This window comes from Phalacrocorax aristotelis, chromosome 2 (genome assembly GCF_949628215.1).
Source record: "Phalacrocorax aristotelis chromosome 2, bGulAri2.1, whole genome shotgun sequence".
Lineage (NCBI taxonomy): Eukaryota > Metazoa > Chordata > Aves > Suliformes > Phalacrocoracidae > Phalacrocorax > Phalacrocorax aristotelis.
Window position 1 is genome coordinate 165,895,283 of NC_134277.1, and position 20,298 is coordinate 165,915,580.

Here is a 20,298-nt window from a genome sequence, read left to right on the forward strand (position 1 = left end):
TTTTTCATTAAAAATAGCCTTTTTGCTGCAACCACCAAGCTGAAATATCCTGTGCATGTGTGAAAGCATCTGTATTCCCCGCAGGCCAAGCTACAATTCATTGCAAGCTGGAAGAGCACATCGTCCTATAGATACCTGCTGCTGCTTGCAGAGACTGCACCCAATCCCCCCTTTTAATGGTGGTTCAGACATTCCGTATCTCTGAGTCACGCATCTCACCCAGTGACATTTTCACAAGTCTCAGATGTTCAAACCAAAATGCTTTGGGTCATTTCTTTAACTGGTGCCATTGCCATATACCCATTGGCCTCCAAAATGACCCGCTTCTATACCCGCTGAGATCTTGGGTTTTAGGGGCTGTTAATGATTCTACCCTTCTCAGTTTTACTCCTTTAGCAGCTGCTAGATGCTCCAGAAACTCCATAGCCAACACCTTCTCCTTCAGTTTTACTGCACTGAGACACATTTAACCTGTTTCAATGGGGTTTTTAAATCATCCCTTTCTACTCTTCGCTCTGGTCCATTCTGTCATTCCCACCACCCCAGCTTGCCTGAATAATTTTCATGAGCCTCTTATTTTCCTTGCCTCTCCTGTTTGGGAGACAAGTATAGAGGGAAGAGTGTGTAGCTCTGGTGAGACAAGCTTGCGTGTTAAAACCTTGGCCCACAACACTGCAAAATCTCTGCATTCATTTTTGTTTCCCTTTGGTTACATTGCAAGGTGCTGTCTGACACATTTCATGTTCTAATTAGAAGTGTTGGTCACCTGCTTGTCTTCCCACTACTGCCAGCACTGCAAGATCATCCTCCCCATCCATACTTGAGCTTTGTTCTTCCAAAATCTCACGTGCTTGCCTTCACTTGCAATTGAAATGTCTCTGTGTTTCCTCCAAGGGCACTATTCCTCCAGCCTTCGTGCTAGCTTCTCCAAGGCACTGGGTATTTCAGCAATGTGTCATCCTCACAGCATTTATACAGCTGGGATGTAAATCAAGTCTATGTCTTCCTTTGATACTGGCATTACTCCTGACCCCATTGTGGGAAGCAGGCTGCTGAAATCCAACCAGATTCCCACTGCCTTTATTCTGTGGCTTCCACCCCATAAAGTTCAGAAGCAAAAACCCAAAGCAAAGCATCACTTCCACCAACTTTGCCTTGTGCACATGGGACCCAGCTTCTCCCTGCTTTATTCAGAACCATGGTTGATTTTTGCATATATTGAGGGCAACTGCCCAGGTTAAATCTAAACCATGCTCTGTGTTAAACGGAGACAGACCTGCTTCTCTGCAACACCTCTTCCAAAAGGAAGGCAGCCTCCCTGCTGCAGCAGGGTGACCCCAGCATGCCTCTGGAGGCAGTCTTTGCTGAGAGAGGCTAGGGACAAGCTGGAAGGGTCATGCATTCAGGCACTAGACCTGATTTCCTTTAATTAGGATGAGCAATAACAGCTCAGGTTTGTCATATCTGTCAGGGAGCAAAGGAAGTCGTGTAGCTCCTTCGAGACTAGGACCAGTCATTAGGAGATGTCACTAACATAACGGGCAGGAGGAGGTCCGAAGTGCCAGGGTTGCATTTAAAACATTTATTTTGCCCATTTATCTTTCCTTCCTCTCTCCTGCCTGCTATGTCTTTGTCCATCCCTCTATCCATGCTCATTGGCTGCTTCTGGGATATTCAATCTAAGGTTTTCCTTGCCACCTTCCTTGCTCTGGGCAGCTGACAAAGCCAGCCAAGCTTCACATCTACCCCTTGTTGCCCAGCCCCTGTTTGTCCTCCCAGCTTAAACAAGTCTCTGGAATCACTGCAGATGGAGATTTTGTGTGTTCTTGTGGTTTGTATGTTTGCATGAAGGGGACTTAAATCAGAGCAGCTGAAAGGGCATGGATATAGCCAGCAATGGGTACTGGGACTGGAGCAGGGTTTGTGATGTGTCCCAAATATGGGACTATATGGGACTAATTTCACTTGTCTCCTAAGCAAACTCAAGACACTGGATATTGGAATGCTAGTTAGAGATTGGCGTGGTTTTTTAAACTGAATCTCACACAGGAAAGTCTCATGACTTTGTAGCTATTAAAAACATACGATCTGAGTCCTTTCTATTCCAGTAGAGCCAGACAACAACAAGGCGTATGCAAATATCAGGATGTTTGTAGTCCTGATGCCCAGCTATCCGTGCCTTTCCCTTGATGATGGCCAGTGGGTAACTGCTTCATTCCTTTCCCTCCAGCCTGTCACCTGCAATCTGTCGGTTCTGGGAAGGTCTGGAGGAGCTGGCATGACTGGCTCCTAGGTTCCTTAAGTCTTGCTTTTGGGCAACAGTAATGGGAAATAATATAATCTCACAAACTAGATGGGTCTCTTCCATGAAACAAGCTGCTGCGTATAAAGTCTGGCTCCTGGCAGGGACTCTCTGAATCATTCCTCTCCCTCCTCTGCTTTCCCTTTTTGGATGGCAATAAAGACTCCTGCCACCACACTGAAGCTTCATTAACCTTTATTAATTTTCTCAGGGTTCCGGGATGAAATTTGTCACCATTTCATCTCTTGGCAGTTTGTACTTTTTGAAAAGATGTCTGACTGTTTTACCTCCTTGGGGAAAAAGATCCTCTGTCTGATACTTGCTGTTTGGAAACAAATTGGTTGCCAGATCACAGATTACTTGGTCTCAGCTCTGCTCTCTGCTATTCTGCATGACGCCAGTGGAGTCAGCTGAGCTCTCCTGATTTACAGCAGGCAGTACTGGTGGGCGGGATTTGGTTGCAGCTGCTTGGTTGTTTCTGTATTTACTAGGGAGGGCACGTGTCAGGGTTACAACATGCCCAATACCATGAAGAAGGGAAATTTTAGTTTCCCCTTTAGCAAAATCAGGGCTAATCCACATGGGATGCAAATGCAGAGCTGGCAGAATCGTGTGTTTGGAAGGAACAGGGACAGTAGCTGTCTGTCAGGAGCTGAATTCTTTTACTTTACCATGGATGCATATTTACCTTCTGATCACAACACCATGGTCTTCAGTAGGAGATTTTCGGTTAAGACATTAGGGTCAGGAGCCTCGCTCTTTCACCTGAGTTGGAAAGGTGCCCAGCCACAGCTCTGTTGGTACGTAAGTCACTTTGTTGATACCAGACCTTCATCTCTCCTTGTTGCTGGTGGTAGGATAAAGTCTGTGAAGGAGACATCCTTTTGAGCTATCCCTTTCCTTTTTGCCTGCCCTCACCTGCCTGTTCTACTCAGCATTTTCTGGTTACCTTGCAGAGCATTGCTAAGTAGGTGTTGTCTGAAAGGCAGAGTGCTCCACCAAAAAATACTGCCAGTCATCACTATAGATCTCAAAACACTGCTAGGGATGGTGGAATTCATTGTCAGCGCATCTGAAAAGGCTAGACCCTCCACAAGTCCAGTATATGAGTACAGACACCCTAGAAAACCATTGCAATTGATCGAAGAGCAGACATAAGGGATCATATTCTGCATGGTCCCAGGTCTTACTGAGAAACAAGGGGTTGAACTGCCAGCCAGTCTGAGTCTGTCAGGATGGCTCGGTGCTAAAGCCTTGGGGGCTGCAGGTGACCAGGGGTGCTGGGGTTGGAAAGCAGGTGGTTGTGTTCAACCGAATGTTGCAGGTCGCTGTTGTTTATACGTGTAACCTTTGTAGTGAAAGATCTTGCAGAGTGAACCAAGGTGTATTTACATGACCCATTACCTTGCCATAGCCAATGGACGCTATAATTCCAGAAGCCAATCGCTGAGGTCCACAGATAACAGAAAGCGAGAGGACACGGATGAACTGCAGCACTACGGGTACCCTGCACCTCAAATAGGTAAGCTCTGACCTACCACAACAGCCTCTGGTGCTGACACACCGCCTGGTCACTGCATTTCCTGGCTGGGCTGACTGCATTGACTCGCTTTGCTGTTTTAGTGACCCAGCTAATCAAATCTTTTACCCCCAGGTTAGCATGGGCTTATCCAACAAGGCACATACTTGAGCAAATGGTCAACACCCGGTTTGATCCCATCCCATTGCCCTACAGGGTTTTGTGTTATTGCCATTAAAGGAGAAGGCAAGAAGGGTTAGACACAAAGCCCTAACAAGACCTTAGACTCATAGCACGTCACAGACTGCTTCTCATCACCCTGCCTACTTCTAAGTCACTGCTTTGTCTGAACAGTCATGGTTCATTAAGCCAAAGCTGACCTTACTGCGATACAGCGTCTTTGCTGATGTCCGGGTCATGCCTTCCCGTTGACCGTAGGAGGAAGTGTGCAGGGCATGATGGGGAGAGAGCTGCTTCTGTCACTGGGTCTTTAGTGCTGTGCAAGGGCTTGTATCTGATAGGTTCTGCAGCAGGAGCTTCCATCCTCCTGCAATAGAAAGGTGATCATATGTAATAATATCAGAGACTGTGGTCTGGGAAGATGGGAATGAGTTGGACCTAGATCTATGTCAGGCCTGATCTGGAGAGGTTTTGAGCTGTTCCTTCACAGCTGCCTTTTGTGGCAGAAGCTCAACAGATCATGGATCTTGGGCAAAGCAAGGCATGCTGATCCTTGCTACAGGTTAAAATCATTGCCCAGTGAGCTTGAAAACAGTTTGTGCTCTATAAAAGCTTCAGACAGGTGATTTGAAGAGCTAGAGCTGTGAAATAGATTAGAAGGGAGAGTGGGTCATATTCTGGTGTAAATTAGCTGTGCTTCATCCAGTGCAGCAGGACATTGCCAGTGTGCAGCTCTGATGGCGTGGAGGCTCTGGGGGTGGTCGGGCAATGGCTGGGGCTTGTGGCTTTCAACACAAAGCAGAAGACAGTCTGAATTTCCTTGCTACCCTGCGCTGAATCTGCTCCCTCCAGTGGAAGCAGCTCTGCTGCCTGCAGGATCACAGGGAAAAAGCTACAGAAGAGGGAGGGCATTTGCACCACTATAACCTGGTGAAGCTGAGCTCAATCTCTCAGTCAGACGTGTCCAAACTGGGGGGAAGAGAAGGCATTCCAAGACAGGTCCTGTGACGTCCCCCACTGTTCCGGCTCTGCCTGGTCCCAGGTGCTTCCCCAGTGCTTTGTTCCAGCCTGTAGCTCAGCCATCAGGTTTATAGCTTGGCATTTCTTCCTGCCGTGCAGCTGGATACTGCTTCTGGGCTCAGTGATATCTCTGTTGACTCCTTGCCATCATAAGCACTGCTGTAGCATGGCTGACTTGGGCTGTGGTATCCCTGAGTGCAGCATGGGCTGGGAGATGCACGTTGTCCTGCTGCGAGCTTGCCACATTCCTGCCACTATCCCAGGAGCAGCAACTGCAGCCAAGTTGTTCAAAGAAATCAGGATGGAGGACACGTAAAGACCAGGCAGAGCGTACAACCCAGGAAAGGATTTAGAGGGAGTCTTTAGCTGGGGATGCCAAAGCAAAGCCCATGTCTTCCCTAGCAATTAACACAGTCTGTAGGGGATAAGCCATTTCACATCCACTCAAGACATGGAAAAATATGAAATACAGAAATAGCTGATCCATAAGGACTAGGGATGAGGGGATGGCCCTGCCCAGTTGAAGACTAGTATTTCCTCCTGCCAGCCCTCCGCAGCCCTGGTGTCCAGGTCCTGTTGGCCCATAGGCTCTGGCACAGTTGTGCTCTCAGCTGCGGTGCTGCTGGCTGCCCACATGTCTCTCCCAGCAATATCACAAGAGTGAGATCCAACCCGGCAGGTCCTTGGCACAGGCCCTCCCAGCTCAACCCACAGATTGCTTCCAGGAGGTCTTTGCCAGCAGCAGGATGTCAGCAAAGAAGCGGCTTGCACGTGGTGAGATATCAGATTGACAGACAATGCCAAAAATAAAAGGGATCCTGGTGGAGGGTTGACAGTTCTCTGTAAGACCAGCTCGGTTACTCTCAGGGCTGGCCAGGAGCTGGAAAGGATCCTGGATTGCAGTGCTACATCTCCATGGAGTGGTGCCCAGTGTGTCTCCTTCTGCAGCACCTTCTGGGCCCTCTCCAGCTGCAGGATGGGTGCTGCAGTTGGCTCTGTGGGAGCAGCAAGCCTGTAAAGGGTCATCTTGGCACCTGAAGTGAGATCTTCACCCTTGTGAACTCCTTTGGGACAATCCTGTTAATCCGCAAGCTAGCCTGGAGCATCATAGGACTAATCAAAGGTCAGTCCTAAAAAGACGTCTATCTACAGGCACCAGTCATGACGGAGGGCCATGCATGGCCCCTTGTCTTCTGGGGGTGAAGGCCAATTTGGTGGAGTGCAACTCTGGCAAGTCCAATTATAAGACAGTACTGAGCTGTACTAGGGGGCTTTCAAACCTGGTAAGCATGGTAGACTTCTTGCCCTTATATTAAAAAACAGAGCCAGGATTCACTGGCATAAATAATTAGAAGATATTGCATCCAGCAATTTGCATTTGCTGCAGTCTGACCCACAGGGGTGCAGAAATTCTTCTCATCTATAGTTTTGGTGATGGGCAATATTCTGCTTCTCTTGGATGGAGAATGAGAGAGCTTGTCCTGATGCCTGAGAGCATCTCAGAACTGGGTCTTGCATGGTTTGAAGATCAGTTGAATTTCTGCAAGGTTTGAGACTAGACTGGACATAGTGCCCCTATAAACTGAGTTAAATTGCTTAGTTCAAACTGGCACCAAACCCAAGGGAGTAACCAGCACTTGGAAAACAAACTATTATTTGTATTTTAAAGATAGACATTGGTGCAATGTGAGAGACAATAACTGAGGTTTACCTCTAATCAGAGATATTTCTACTGTGAAAGGGCAAAAGCCAAAAATACTAAAGAAGGGGAAAGAGGCAGAAGAGGTGGAATTTGGTTCATAGATGCCATTCATTCATCTAGTGACACAGTAACTCTTGTCTGGACATGGACCTTGCAAACCACAGCCAAGGCTGAGTGGGGCAGTGGTGGGATGGCACTTCTCCAAGCCATGAGCTGCTGATGCAGGAGGCCACTGTGTCTCTACAGGATTCCTCTGATCCATCTCTGGCCTCTCAGAAAGACTTTTCAGCACAGACTAGCATCATTTCACTATCAAAGAATGGCAGCTCCCTGTCACTGAGGCACTTGGTGCTGCTGGGTGCAGCACTGGGGAGGCTTTCAAGGTCGATGGAGGGGGTTGTCTGGGCAATGCGAAGGCATTGTCTGTCAGTGCAGCATCCAAGCAGGCTAGGTAGCAGGGACGGTTGGGATTTGTGGGCCAAAGAGACACCTCATGCAATCTGGACCATTCTGGATGGCAAATGCTGAAATGATGGTACCAAAAAGGTAACTTACTGGTGGTGAACTCGGAGTACCACAGGGCGGGCTGTCTGACAAAGCCAGCTGATTTCCTTATTGGAAAGGCAGTGAAATTACCATGGAAATGCAGATCTCCGCATACCAGCAGATCTAATACTTGAGAAATAGGATATGGGAGTAGTGTTTTCTTGAAGCCCCAAGGCTTCACATCCCAGAGAAACACCAATGGTCCATAACATTTATCTATCTGGAACAAGCTGGGTAGATTAATAAAACAAAACACAAAAGCAAGGGGAAACAGTATTAAGCAACTTTGGCTTAATGAACAAAAACAGTAACGTCTCATGATAATCGCTGCAATGGCATAGATGAGGTGAAGAAAGATTCATTCTTACCTCTACCTCTTTCTGACTCCAGCCAGTAATCAAAGGAATGAAAGTCTGTGCACTTTGCATCAAGGGCAGGTCATCCTTTACACTTTTTCCCTTCAACAGGCCTGCACATATTGATTCGCCAGCCTCCAATTAGTGGGCATACTTTTAACTACCAGCTGCATGAACGACTGGAGACATTCAAAGTAGATGTGCTGAAAAGCATGACACATAACGAATAATACAGATAACTACCAAAAATCCCCATGAGCAGATTGCTGAGAGCCATAAACACTTGAAATCCTGCATAAAATTCTGTTGCATGCAGAAAACTCTCCTTAAGACAATAGTAAATAAATACACCACCTTGAGGAAGAAAAAGATATGCACAGCTTTAGGTCAGCTGAGGTAGTAATGGGCAGTTTGGTGGTCTCAAGCCTTTACAGTCCCCATCATGGTTCCTGTAGTGACACTGACTTTTGTGCAGCTGATTTATAACCCTTACAAGCAGGCTGAGTTCTCAAGCTGTAGCAGCCCACGGCTAGAGTCTCTTTCATGCTTCTTGTTGCAGCTGGTCAATCCAGTATGACATCTACCGTCCAGTTTTCTTTGGGAATAGGGTGGTGGTGTGGGAAAACACATCCAAGTGCTGGCTGCAGCTCAGGCTATGCCCTGTTGTGTGACCCCTGAAGTCATGCTTACCTGCTGCACCCAGTGCCATGATCCTTCTTATATCATCCATAATCTGTGAGATGCATCTGGTTATGACGTGTCATGGCAGAGTCTGATGCTCTGAAGAACTTGTTACTAGAAGGACATGCCCCTCTATTATGCATCCTCAAAGATGTGTTTGTGTTTATTTGTGCCATATGCCTGTGTCTGTGTACTACACATACCAAATGTTACATTCTAGGTTTATCATGTGTAATTACTAGTAATCCATTAAAAATCTAAAAACCCAAACAATGCAGAGCTCTAATTAAATGAAACAGAGTAAGCTTTTGTTTTCGTCTGGCGGAGAAAGGCATTTTCTCAAGGATAGACTAATGTCTATGAAACTAATGGAAAACTGTCCTTTTCCCACCCATGTCACACTTCTGGTGACATATCTGGTGGCTGTGACCTGGCTGAAATGCCCCTGGCACAACCATCTGTCTGCAGGGATATTAATGACAAAACGAATATGTCTCATTGCTTTACACTCCCATCTCTTGTTCAATGGGATGCTTTTATTTGCCTTTCCAATACAGCCCCATCAGGTGAGCAGTTGACAGGGGTTGTGCAAGGCCTGGGAACAGTCAGTCTTGCTCTCAGAGCATCTGCGGATGAAAAAGATGACCAGACAAAGCTCTGTGGGATTACTTCAGCCAATGTGTTTCCCAGGCACTGCCATCTTCTATTTTGTCTGCTCCTCCACTGCCAACCTGCATTGGAAGGAGCTGTGAGAAGGCAGGGAAAGGAGTTGAATCCTTACAACTGCTCTATTTATGGACACATTTACTATATCTGTCTAAACACTGTTACTTAATTAGTACTGTCTCTGAGTAGATGATACATAGCCCAGCTCACACAGTTCTGCAGTGGCTACACCACCTCGTTATCCATGGTGGAGCCTGCCCTACCCAGTGCCCTGATGCTTCCACAGCATCCTTCCTTTTTTTTTTAATGCGTGTGTGTTACAGCTCTACACAGTAACCCATAAAAACTTTCAGCCCAGTGTCAACCCTCACATTTTCTCACCTTGCATCCTTCTTTTCACACCACACGTGGGACACATTGCACAGCTTCACAGATCACAGATCACTTCACTTCACAGTGAAGTGCAACTTGGAAAACACTGCCCCAGAGATCCAGGGACCAAGGATGCCACGTCCTCACTTTCTGCTCCAACCCCAACAGGTGATCCTGCGGCAGAGGAGTGGTCCCCGTGGAGCGTGTGTTCGACCACCTGCGGGGAGGGCTGGCAGACCAGGACGAGGTTCTGCGTGTCGTCTTCCTACAGCACTCAGTGCAGTGGCCCTCTCCGGGAGCAGAGACAGTGCAACAACTCTGCCGTGTGCCCAGGTGGGCTGAGCGCTCCGTGTATGCTTGGGCAGGAGGGGAAGGGATTGACCGCCTCTGATATCTCCACTGTGATATCAACTGGGGGGGGAGATGTTGTTTGTTTCCTCTTCCTTCTCTTTTCACCCTAAAGCCTCATACAGAGACCCTTCCTAGACAAAGCACCATTAGATGGGCACTTGTTTTGCATGGCACGGACAGTTCAGTGCTTCTTAAAGGCAATGAACGCAGTACATCTGAAAGGCGTGTACCCTTTGGGGTGTTTCCAAGCATGGGGCACACCGGGAAAAAGAAGCACCAGTTGCTCAGATGCCAACGCTGGACATACCATTGCAAAGTCAACATGAAAAACTCAGGCTGCTGGTATGTTTATGAATTGAGCTAGCCATCATCTCTGTTTTCATACTCCTTCTTCCACAATTTTGATGAAAAATTACAGCCTGGAGACCCTGGACTTTATTTTGAAGAATTATGCTATTAAACCAGGTGTGTTATTCACGACTCCCTACCAGCAACATCATTGTTTAGAACCAGTCTTACAATGGTGAAACCACCAATCTGTTTTCCCATGCTTTTTTCTGCATTGCCTCCTCTGGTTATCTTTTATCATGCAAAATGCTTGGTGACAATTGCAAAACGTTAGGTTTGAACACCCTTTCCTGATACTGGTGGATCAGTCACTGTTAGCAACAGATGAAGGACTGGAAAAGTGCTTGGGTTTGGGTTCCTCTTTTGTTCTGTTCTTTTTTTTTTTCCAAAGCATTATTGATTTTGCATCAGCTTCTCTGGTAAAGCTGGAAGGGATGAAGTCCCTTAAGAGAGACCAGTACACTCTTGTAACATTTGGCCTCTAGATATTACATTGAGTAACCTTCCATAAATAACCTAGCCAGATTAGATTAGATTATATTGGAGAATATTAGATCAATATAGATTAGAAGGCTTTAGATGTTTAATTCCAGGAGTTGCATATGATGGCCTGAGCACTAATGGAGCATGCTGCCCATCCCATTTTCTTCTTTCAGGTCTCCCTAGCTTTGCCCCTGTGGTGTTGCTGACATATGATAGCAACTAGTAGCCAGACTATAGCTTTTCTGGGAGCCTGAAAATGCTTTGATGATTCAATGAGAAAACGTGTTGAGGGAGGGAAATAAGGGTAAGAAGTGACAAAATGATGGTGAAGCTGCTTCCCAAAGGATAGCGGGGATTTTTTTGTTCCTCTCTAGCAAATTGCATCTTTTGCTCAAAAAAATGCCCTTTTCTCTTGGCTCAAAAATCTGAAAAATATAGGGTCAATTAAAAGTGCATTGTGATATATTTCAAATAGACTGGAAAGTAACAGACACTTGGCGTTGATATCAAAGCATAAAAAATTACACGATGTTCCTTGCACATTTTGGGTTGTTCTTGGCCTTCCCACACTCACTTCTCACATGCTGCTCATTCTGGGTGGGAAGATGCTGTGCTCTGTGGGCTCACTCACTTCTCCAGACCTCCTTTGGAAAGAAACTTACTTCTTCTGCTTTGATTGCAGTGCACGGCACCTGGGACGAGTGGTCTCCGTGGAGCTTGTGCTCTTCCACATGTGGAAGAGGGTACAGGGATCGGACCCGCACATGCAAGCCCCCGCAATTTGGTGGGAACCCCTGTGAGGGCCCGGAGAAGCAAACAAAGTTCTGCAACATTGCACTTTGCCCAGGTAAGGCAGTTAGAGATTCAAAGCCTTCCCTCCAGCAGGTCTCCCCATCTCTGAAGATGCCCACACGTGGTTTACTGAGTGCATCTGTAGCTGCCTCAGCTGAATCAGCACAGAGTCTGCACTGTCCCGAAGAGGATCCTCTATGAGGAAAGGACACACTGGAGGAGAAACCTAGAGGTGCTTTGTGGGGTTATTCAGCTAAACATTGTCTTAGGTTCAGATTTGCTCTGTGTAATAACTTTCAGAGAACACATTATATAGGATGGATCTGGACTGGCTTAGCTATCAGTAATATTTCCAAGATCATCTTAAGCTTCTCACTCATTATCTCCAGTGAATGGTTTAAAGTTATTTTGCCTGACTCGGCTTGTTGTTGTGCTGGAATTAATTAAGTTTTGCTTGCTAGCAATATACGTGCATTAATTAACTATATATGCAAGTTTTCTCTGTACCTGATACTGCTTTGGTGGCTGAGATGGATTAAGAGACTCCTGAGAGCCTTCCACACCATATTTTAGCACTGTTAAGCACCTTTTCCTTACCCCTAGATTTAAATTCCAAATGCCTCTCCCTGAGTTTTGCTTTGAAGCACCAGAAATAAACCTCAAGATGAAATGGCTTTTAACACTGGAAATCCATTAGTGCTCCTGTGGCTTCCTTCCCCTAAACCAGACGGACCCTGGGTTTACCACAGGGTCCCCATTAATTTAACTCAGGGTGTCCTGGTGAACATGACCTGAACACAGAGGAGCTCCCCAACACTCCCTCTCTTTCCCAAGGTAATGTCAACTGACATTTTTCCAGTTTAATGAGAATCATTATGAGACATTATTATGTCCCCGGAGGAGGAAAGGGATTGTGGGAGTGATGAGAACTTTGTGAAAACATTTGTGAGAAGCCTACTGGCATTTTCCATCCAGTTTTCACCCCAGGTAACTATCCTTGCATTTCTGGCTGTGGTCCAGAAGACTTTACTCAGAATAAGAACTTCCCAGACACCAAATAGGCTCTGTCATAAAAAGACAAATTGAAGAAGTCAGACCTGGCATTGCTTGGGCAATAAAGCATATCCTGAGCTAACATTGATCCATAATTAATTTAAATACAAATAAATATGTGAATACACTGCAGCGAAAGAAACAGTGGTGGAAAAGACAAGCATCCCAACTGCAAGACTTCAGCTCTAATTAATGCCACAAAGGCAATCAGTGGCTTTGCTGCGCCAAATGAGTGCAGCGTCGGGGGACTCATTGAAGCACAACAATGGGCACTGCTCAGCGCTTGACACACACGGTCACATCGCTTATTACGGCCCTGCTCTAAGGATTTATTGCTACAACTGATAAAAATGCTCTGCTGCAGGGACAACAGAGCTTTTGTTCCTCCGGAGCTGAGCTCCAAGTCCTTCGGAGAGAGAGAGGGAAGGCAATGCCAGTTTCTGCACAGACGACACCAGCCAGACCCCAATGAACGTTTTTGATAGACTCACACTGAGGTGTGACAATGGCACCGAGCGGCCTCTGCTGCAGCTGTGATGGAGAGCCCTCCGCATCCTGCCCAAGAGATACCTTTACATCAGCGCACATGGCTGGAGGTGCAACATGGTCATCTCTGTTTCTCCATTTTTTTAATCTCTATTTCTCCATTTTTTTAAAATATCTTTGGAATCACAGTCGATGGATAATTAACCTCTCATCTCAAAGGAAATGACCTGTTCCCTATCTGGCACTGAACGAGCAATTTATGGATGTGGCTCTCTTTTATTTTTACAATTCCAAATGCTCGCACTTGTGGTAACCTGCCAATCATCACTGCCACAGCAGCAGGTAGGGACTCGGTAAATGCAACAATTTTGGTAAATACAACCTGACTTTTTTTTTTTTTTTCAAATGCAACATTTACTTTGGTGAATGCATTCTTACTTTTCCAATATAGGGGAATACTAATGAAGGTCAAACACCATCAGTTCATAGAAACTAACAGCACTTCCTTCAGTTGGAAAAGCCACAGTAATTTATATCTGGTAGGATCTACTTTGTGGGGTTCTGGATCATTTCCAGAGAGGAATCACCAGCCAATCACCAATTCTAGGATTTCCCTGGCATTGACATGATGCCTTAAATTTATGCACAATGGAAACATCAAGCTGTGATTGCTAAAAACAAGCACCTTTTGGAAGTACCGTTATGCTTGCTTGATTTTTCACACCTTCTGAGCTCATCTGTTCCCCTATGAGTTAACAGCTGCTCACCTGGATGTTTTTGACATTTTTTTTACGTGGTTGCAAACAAAAAGCTGCTCAACTGCAATGGGGATTATGCGGGGCTGTTCAAGTCTTCGCAGATTACACAGGGGACCAGGTTGCATATATTTTTCTTGGACTGACAAACAAAGCCAAAGAAAATGAGCTGCAATCTACGGCAACATGATCTGAGCCAGAATTCAGACTTTTCAGGGATTCAGGTTGCTTTTCTGAGTGAGAGCTAACTGCTAGTGAGAGCTAAACAGAGCATGATGACTGCTGCTAATGAGAAAAAGGTGCTCCAGGAATAGCAGACTGGGTGATGGATCTGCTGATCAGAGACCAATTATGGTGTGACTGCCACAGTTGGGAATGCCTCACATTGTACTACGTTAATAAGATGTATTCGTGTTTCTCTCCAACCCTGTCCCTACCATAACCTCTCTTGTCCCTCCCTCCTCTATTTAATTATCAAAGACAATGCTGTGAGAGACATATCAAGCCTGTCAGTGTTAATTCAGCCATGAGAGAAGTACATTGACCACACACGCACACTCTGCTTGTGGTGTCCTGTTGAAGCACACCTTTGCTCCTAACATTTCCCGGCTAGCAGCGTGTATTACTGTGAATAACACTGTGATTCGAGTTCCTTGTGAGTGCTTTAATGAAAAACAGTATTCGGATGCTTGAGAAAGATCCCTTCCTGCAGACTGGTGCATTGCTTTGGTGAAAAATGGGTTCTCTCAAAAAGTGCTGATTGCCCAGAATGGAAAATGTCATGGTAATGTATTGATTCCTTCAAAATTTTCAGTGAAAACATGATCCATGCTCTCTATTTTGACGTTATGTTGTGATCGGCAATATTATTAGTTTTGACGTTTATGTTCGAATGTGTAAAATCAATAATTTCAACTTTTATAGTGTCATGTAGAGTATGGACATAAAAATTGAAATGTTATGGCACTTGCATCCTGCCAAGCCATAACATGCCAGTCGGAGGTTGCAGAAGGTCCCAGCAAATTGTCCTTGCCAAAGTTGTCTGAACTTTTTCTTGATGGCCTTTGCCCTCTCTCATGTTCCATGACTCTGCGTTGTCATTCCCTGCCTCGGTCCCTTGTAGGCACAGGCCGGAGACTCTTGCATACACCTTCTTCCAGTGGGAGCGATTTTCACATTCAGTTTTGTTATCTTTCTTTGGGCCACTCAGTGGACGGCAACTGGAATGAGTGGTCGAGCTGGAGCTCCTGCTCTGCCTCCTGCTCCAACGGCACCCAGCAGCGGACGAGGGAGTGCAATGGACCCTCCTACGGGGGAGCTGAATGCCAGGGACACTGGGTGGAGACCAGGGACTGCTTCCTACGCCAGTGCCCAGGTCAGTGATCAATAACTTTTTCTTTCTCTTGCGTCATCCTCCTCTGCAGTCCCAGGCAGACTTTTGTGAAATCTCCTCCTATTTTCTTTGGGGAAAAATTGCAGTTTTCAGTAATACAGTAGTAAGGAGGTTGTGGGTCATAACGATGGACTGCGCAAGCCGAAATCCATAGCTGGCAAATGGTCCAGGAGACCGCAGAGAGTTGAGTGATTACCCACAGGGAACATGTCTTTCTAACCTTACATACCAGTTTTCAGTATGTGTTTAAAAAAAAATAAAAATCAATGAAATCCTTTCCATGCCTCCACAATGCTTCAACTTTCCTCCTCTTTTTTTTCTTCTTTTTTTTGACCCTATTCTATAATTTACAGAATCACAGAATCACAGAATGGCAGGGGTTGGAAGGGGCCTCTGGAGATCATCTTGTCCAACCCCCCTGCTTGAGCAGGCACACCCAGAGCAGGGGGCACAGGACCGCGTCCAGGCGGGGTGTGAATGTCTCCAGGGAAGGGACTCCACAGCCTCTCTGGGCAGCCTGTGCCCCTGCTCTGGCACCCGCACAGGGAAGGGGTTTGTCCTCATATTTAAGAGGAGCTTCCCATGTTCCAGCTTGTGCCCGTTGCCCCTTGGCCTGGCGTTGGACACTATTGGGAGGAGTCCAGCCCCATCGTCCTGACACCCACCCTTCAGGTATTTATAGGCATTGATAAGATCCCCCCTCAGTCTTCTCTCCTCCAGGCTGAACAATTCACCACTCAGTTGTAGCTGAAGCAAACAGGGAAGCAAGCACTATTGTGTCACAGCTTTGACCCTTACCTATGACAAAGTGTGGCACATTGAAGCCTTAATTCATTTCTATCTAAGTTTTGTCACTTACTTTACTCATCTAGCTGTGCCTTAAATTAATAATAATAACAATAATAACAGCAATAATATTAAAAATTCCTGCTGCCCCAACTGTTGTAGCCAGTATCTTACATTCAGAAAAATCACCTTGTCTTCACACAATGGACCATGGGCTCCAGGAGAGCCATTTCATTCAGGAGAAGCAAAGAAAATAGAAGCAGATACCAGAGCACACCTAACACCAGAAGTCTGCATTTCTCAGACTGACGCCAGCACTATAGTTTCCTCCTTGCTGTGCAAAGGTCTTGGGGGAGGCCGTTGCAAAGGGACTAATTCGTTCAGCTGGTGTGGAAAATATTCTGACCTGGAAACAAAGCTTGAACATCCAGAAGCCTTCAAGACTGATCAACAACGAGTTTTCCTTACCATGCTTCTCTTGGCCCTTTCCCTGGCTCTCCCTGGGTGCTCCATCCCTGTTAGACCACAGAACTGAGAAGGAGTAGATCCCTGAGATGGAGATAGTTTTTCTCCCCTTGCCAAGAGAACAGGGACAGCCAGAAACAGCTCAGCTTTTTAAGGCATTTCTCATACCTTGCTCAGGTGAGCAAGTGTTGTTGTTCTCTCCACTCTACAAGCATAGAAGCCAGCAGCTTTTCAGCCTGGTATACCTGTTTCCTCAGGGAATCCCTATCCTTTCTGGTAGCATCACCCTCTGCAGCAGAGCATAAGCAGTATTTAACACAGGCATTGGACTTTCCTACATGGTCTCTAGTCAGTTTTGGTGTTTACATATCTTACTCCTTCTTTGCAACTTATGGAGAGCTTAAAAGATGAAAAAGGCCTCACTCATTTTTAGACGACCTTGTCTCACTGATTTCGGAGTTAGTTATCAAAGCAATGTTGGTCATGGCTTCCACTGCATACAGTGTCACGAAGGAAAGCATCAGAGGTTGGTGTTGTCCCTTTTCTATGACAATTTTCTTCTATGTCTTGGACAGGAAGAAGGGGATCCCCCACCCTCCCAAAAGGAGTTATTCAACCCAAGATGACATGCTAAGTCCTAATTAAAACCCTAATACAAACCAGGAGATTTAGGTCTTTGCTCTAGTTCTGTCACTGAGTTGTTTCTCATCTGTGATGCAACAGAGAGGAATTTTTCCCTACCTTGCAGGCTTGTTGTGAGGCCTAATTAACATTTCTATAGTGCTTTGATAAATGCCATTGTTAATGTAAAAGAAGTAGCATTTTGATAAATGCCATTGTTAACGTAAAAGAAGCAGCATTTCCACTGAATATGTAAAGATGCCGGGAGACGATACGATGGAATAAGACAAGGTCCCAAACCTCTTTCCAGGGAACATGAAAAAACGGTGCAATGGAAACAGCTGGAGGAGGGTTTATTTGATGCTTCTTCATGGTTTCTTGCCCAAGGGCTCTGCTGATCTCTCTAAATCCCTCTCTAATTCCCAGACCTTCTCTGGGAAGGTTCATTTTCCCACATACATTGTACATCCCAACCAAACGCAAGCTATGGATTTTGGCTGGCAGAGGTGGCTGCCAGGCAGGTTGAATCCCTGCCCACCTGAAGAGTGTTCATGAGCACAGCCCCACATCTGAGCCCAAGGAAAGAGAGGGGGCTGTTCTTGCAGGGGTTGAGGACACTGAAGAGAAACACAAGAGCACCCTTTAACTATTAAAGGGCTGCTGCAATGGGAAAGAGCACACACTGATTTCTTGTCTGTTGAGGACCAGACAGAGATCCGAGGCAGGAGACCTCCCTTCTCACTGAGGCATGCTCTACTCACCCTGTGTTCCACTGCTCACCTTGGGACCTTGCCTCAGAATCACAGAGTCACAGACTGGTGGGGGTTGGAAGGGACCTCTGGAGATCATCCCATCCCACCCCCTTGCTTGAGCAGGCACACCCAGAGCAGGGGCACAGGGCCGCGTCCAGGCAGGGTGTGAATGTCTCCAGGGAAGGGACTCCACAGCCTCTCTGGGCAGCCTGTGCCCCTGCTCTGGCACCCGCACAGGAATGAAATTTTTTCTCATATTGCCTCCTTCTGTTGCATATTATGTCTGGGAAATGGCAGGCTGTTTCTCTCCTCTTTTTTTGTCTCCAGTGGATGGGAAGTGGCAGGCCTGGGGAGTGTGGGGCAGCTGCACCACCACATGTGGAGGTGGGACTCAGAGACGTGACCGTGTGTGCTACGGCCCCTTCTTCGGTGGAGAGACTTGCCAGGGCCCCAAGGAAGAGTACAAGCAGTGCAATGACAGAAGGTGTCCTGGTATGTACCCCAGACCCTCATGCTTTCCTTTGTATGGCGGGGACAGGGATTTTGGAAAGACCGTTGAGTGTCAGAGAGCTGAATACAGCAGGGAGTTGTGATCTGGCTGGACCCTGCCCATAACCTCGGCACAAGATACATCAAGGGTTTCATTTTATTCTTGCTGAAGCCAGAGTAACCATGCTGATTTGAGTGAATATTTGGTAAGTCCCACCAGTCTAGCCTTGACGTTTTTCACCTTTCCATTGCCATAGAGCCATAAGAGGAAAAGACACGCTGTTTGATAGCAAAAATTGGTATCAGAGTCTCGAATCCATAATGTAGTTGAGTATTGAGGATGCTGCAGTGGTTTCTCACCTTTCATCTAGCCTCCTGGAGACCTGCACACCATTTTTAAAAAAGGCAGATGTGTCTACATCTGTCAGAGCCTTACCCAGTCTCACCTTCCTCCAGCAACAGCCATGGAAGCAGCATCCATTTGAGGAAAAGGATGCAAAAGCCTGAATGAAGGTCAAGTGAGCAGTAGGACAGGAGAAACCTGGGGTTTAATGTGAACAATAAGCAGGAGCAAGTACTTGCAAGGGGGAATGCTTCTGTCTGTCTATCACACATTATAAAGAGGCCAGAAAAAAATGCTTGTGCACCATTTTTATTTTCTTTCTCAGTCTCACTTGAAGCTCCTGGTGAAATTGCTGGTGGGGAATCAATGACCTGTGTGTTGTTGGCAGTCAGACTGCATTGATCGTAATGGGCTCTGATTTTTGACCAAAAGGGTAATTAATTGTCAGAGCATCTCAGTGAGAGACAGGAGAGATTCTCATGGCATCATCCTGGCAGTTCTAGTGAAAAGGGGAGTCTCCCTAAAAGACAGGCTGGAGTTGAGCACAGAGGTAACAGTTTTGGTGGTGATGTTTCTGGGGGTGGATCCACTGTGTTGAGGACAGCTGACCCTGAGAGTCCCTTGCAAACTGCTGAAGATAAAGATAAAAGCCAAAGCACTTCAGCGTGGAAGTTTCAGCCTGTTTAGCTCAAAGATAACAGAGAAAGAGGTTGTGTGCCTGAGACAGCACATTCACTCTTTCCATTTATGCTCTAATAAAAGACATCACCTCTCCTTAGAAGCTGTGCCTCTCAATTAGCAGTGGCATGTGAAAGTCTCCTCTAACTCAGCCACAAAGCTCTCCCTCGCCATAGAAAATCTTAGCACCGGATTGTCTGGTGGTGTCTACAGAGTGATGCAGATTTAGTTCAGCTTCAGTGTGTGCCAGCTGGGGCCCTGGAAGAACAAGCCCAATCTTTTCTTCTCTTTCTGCAGGGGCTGATGCCTGCACAGCGCTCAAAAGGAAGAGACGTGTCTCAGGGACTGAGCCCTGCTATGGTTCAAAGCCAGAAGGGTCTCATTGCAGTTGTTAATTTGCAGGGGAAGGAAAAAGGTGGGGAGTCATCAGAGGCTAAAAATAAACCCGCTCGATTTGTTCTTGAGAAAGTATCAAATGCCCCCATGATTTGATTTGAACAGAAGAACTAAGCTTAATTGGGTTAGTTGTTAAAATCTCTCAGTGCAAATAGGTTACTCTGGTAAAAAGGGTTTTGTTACGAAGCAACATCAAAAAGAGAAAAAGAAGAAAAAAGAAAAAAAGAGGATGAAATGATTCTCTGCTGGCCTGGGAATCGCTTCTGTATTCACTGGCAAGACAAAGCTAGACAATCAGTGTATTTCTAAAGAGCATCTCTGATCCACAGCATCCCTCAGCGGTCCCCAGGGAGACTGCAGGGGTGATGAGATCAGGAAGGTTCGACAGGTCAGAGGTGGAGAAAGGGAGGTCAGATATGAATGCAGTCCCTCTCTGCTTTTTGATGTGCTCTGTTGTTTTGTAGCCAAGGGTGCTAGAAGTTTCCCATCCCACGCCCCAAATCCTCCCTTGAACCACAGTTTGATACGGAGAATCTGTGACTGTGGCCAAAGCACTGGTCCAGGAGGCAGGAGTTTGTATTCAACTCCCTGCCCTGCCACAGGCTCTCTGGGTGACCACGTGCTGGTCACAACTGGGAGACTTAATTTTGCTGTCCTACAGCTCTATGCCAACAAGTTAAAATAAAACTGCCTCTTTTCCACCCATGTTCTGCCTTACCTGCAGAAGTCATAAGCTGTTGGCATAGGGACTATTTCTGTGTAT

The 20,298-nt window shown here is 46.4% G+C and overlaps 1 protein-coding gene across 4 annotated transcripts in view; it reads left to right on the forward strand.

The window, feature by feature from the left end:
- Positions 1 to 20,298, forward strand: part of ADGRB1 (adhesion G protein-coupled receptor B1) — a 286,873-nt gene that overhangs the window by 127,167 nt on the left and 139,408 nt on the right. For all 4 annotated transcript variants that reach the window (XM_075085936.1, XM_075085937.1, XM_075085938.1 and 1 more), the window contains exons 4-8: positions 3,717 to 3,824; positions 9,513 to 9,677; positions 11,209 to 11,373; positions 14,823 to 14,987; positions 17,957 to 18,121. In XM_075085936.1, coding sequence (XP_074942037.1) covers positions 3,717 to 3,824; positions 9,513 to 9,677; positions 11,209 to 11,373; positions 14,823 to 14,987; positions 17,957 to 18,121 — 768 coding nt within the window. The remainder of the gene's footprint in view (positions 1 to 3,716; positions 3,825 to 9,512; positions 9,678 to 11,208; positions 11,374 to 14,822; positions 14,988 to 17,956; positions 18,122 to 20,298) is intronic.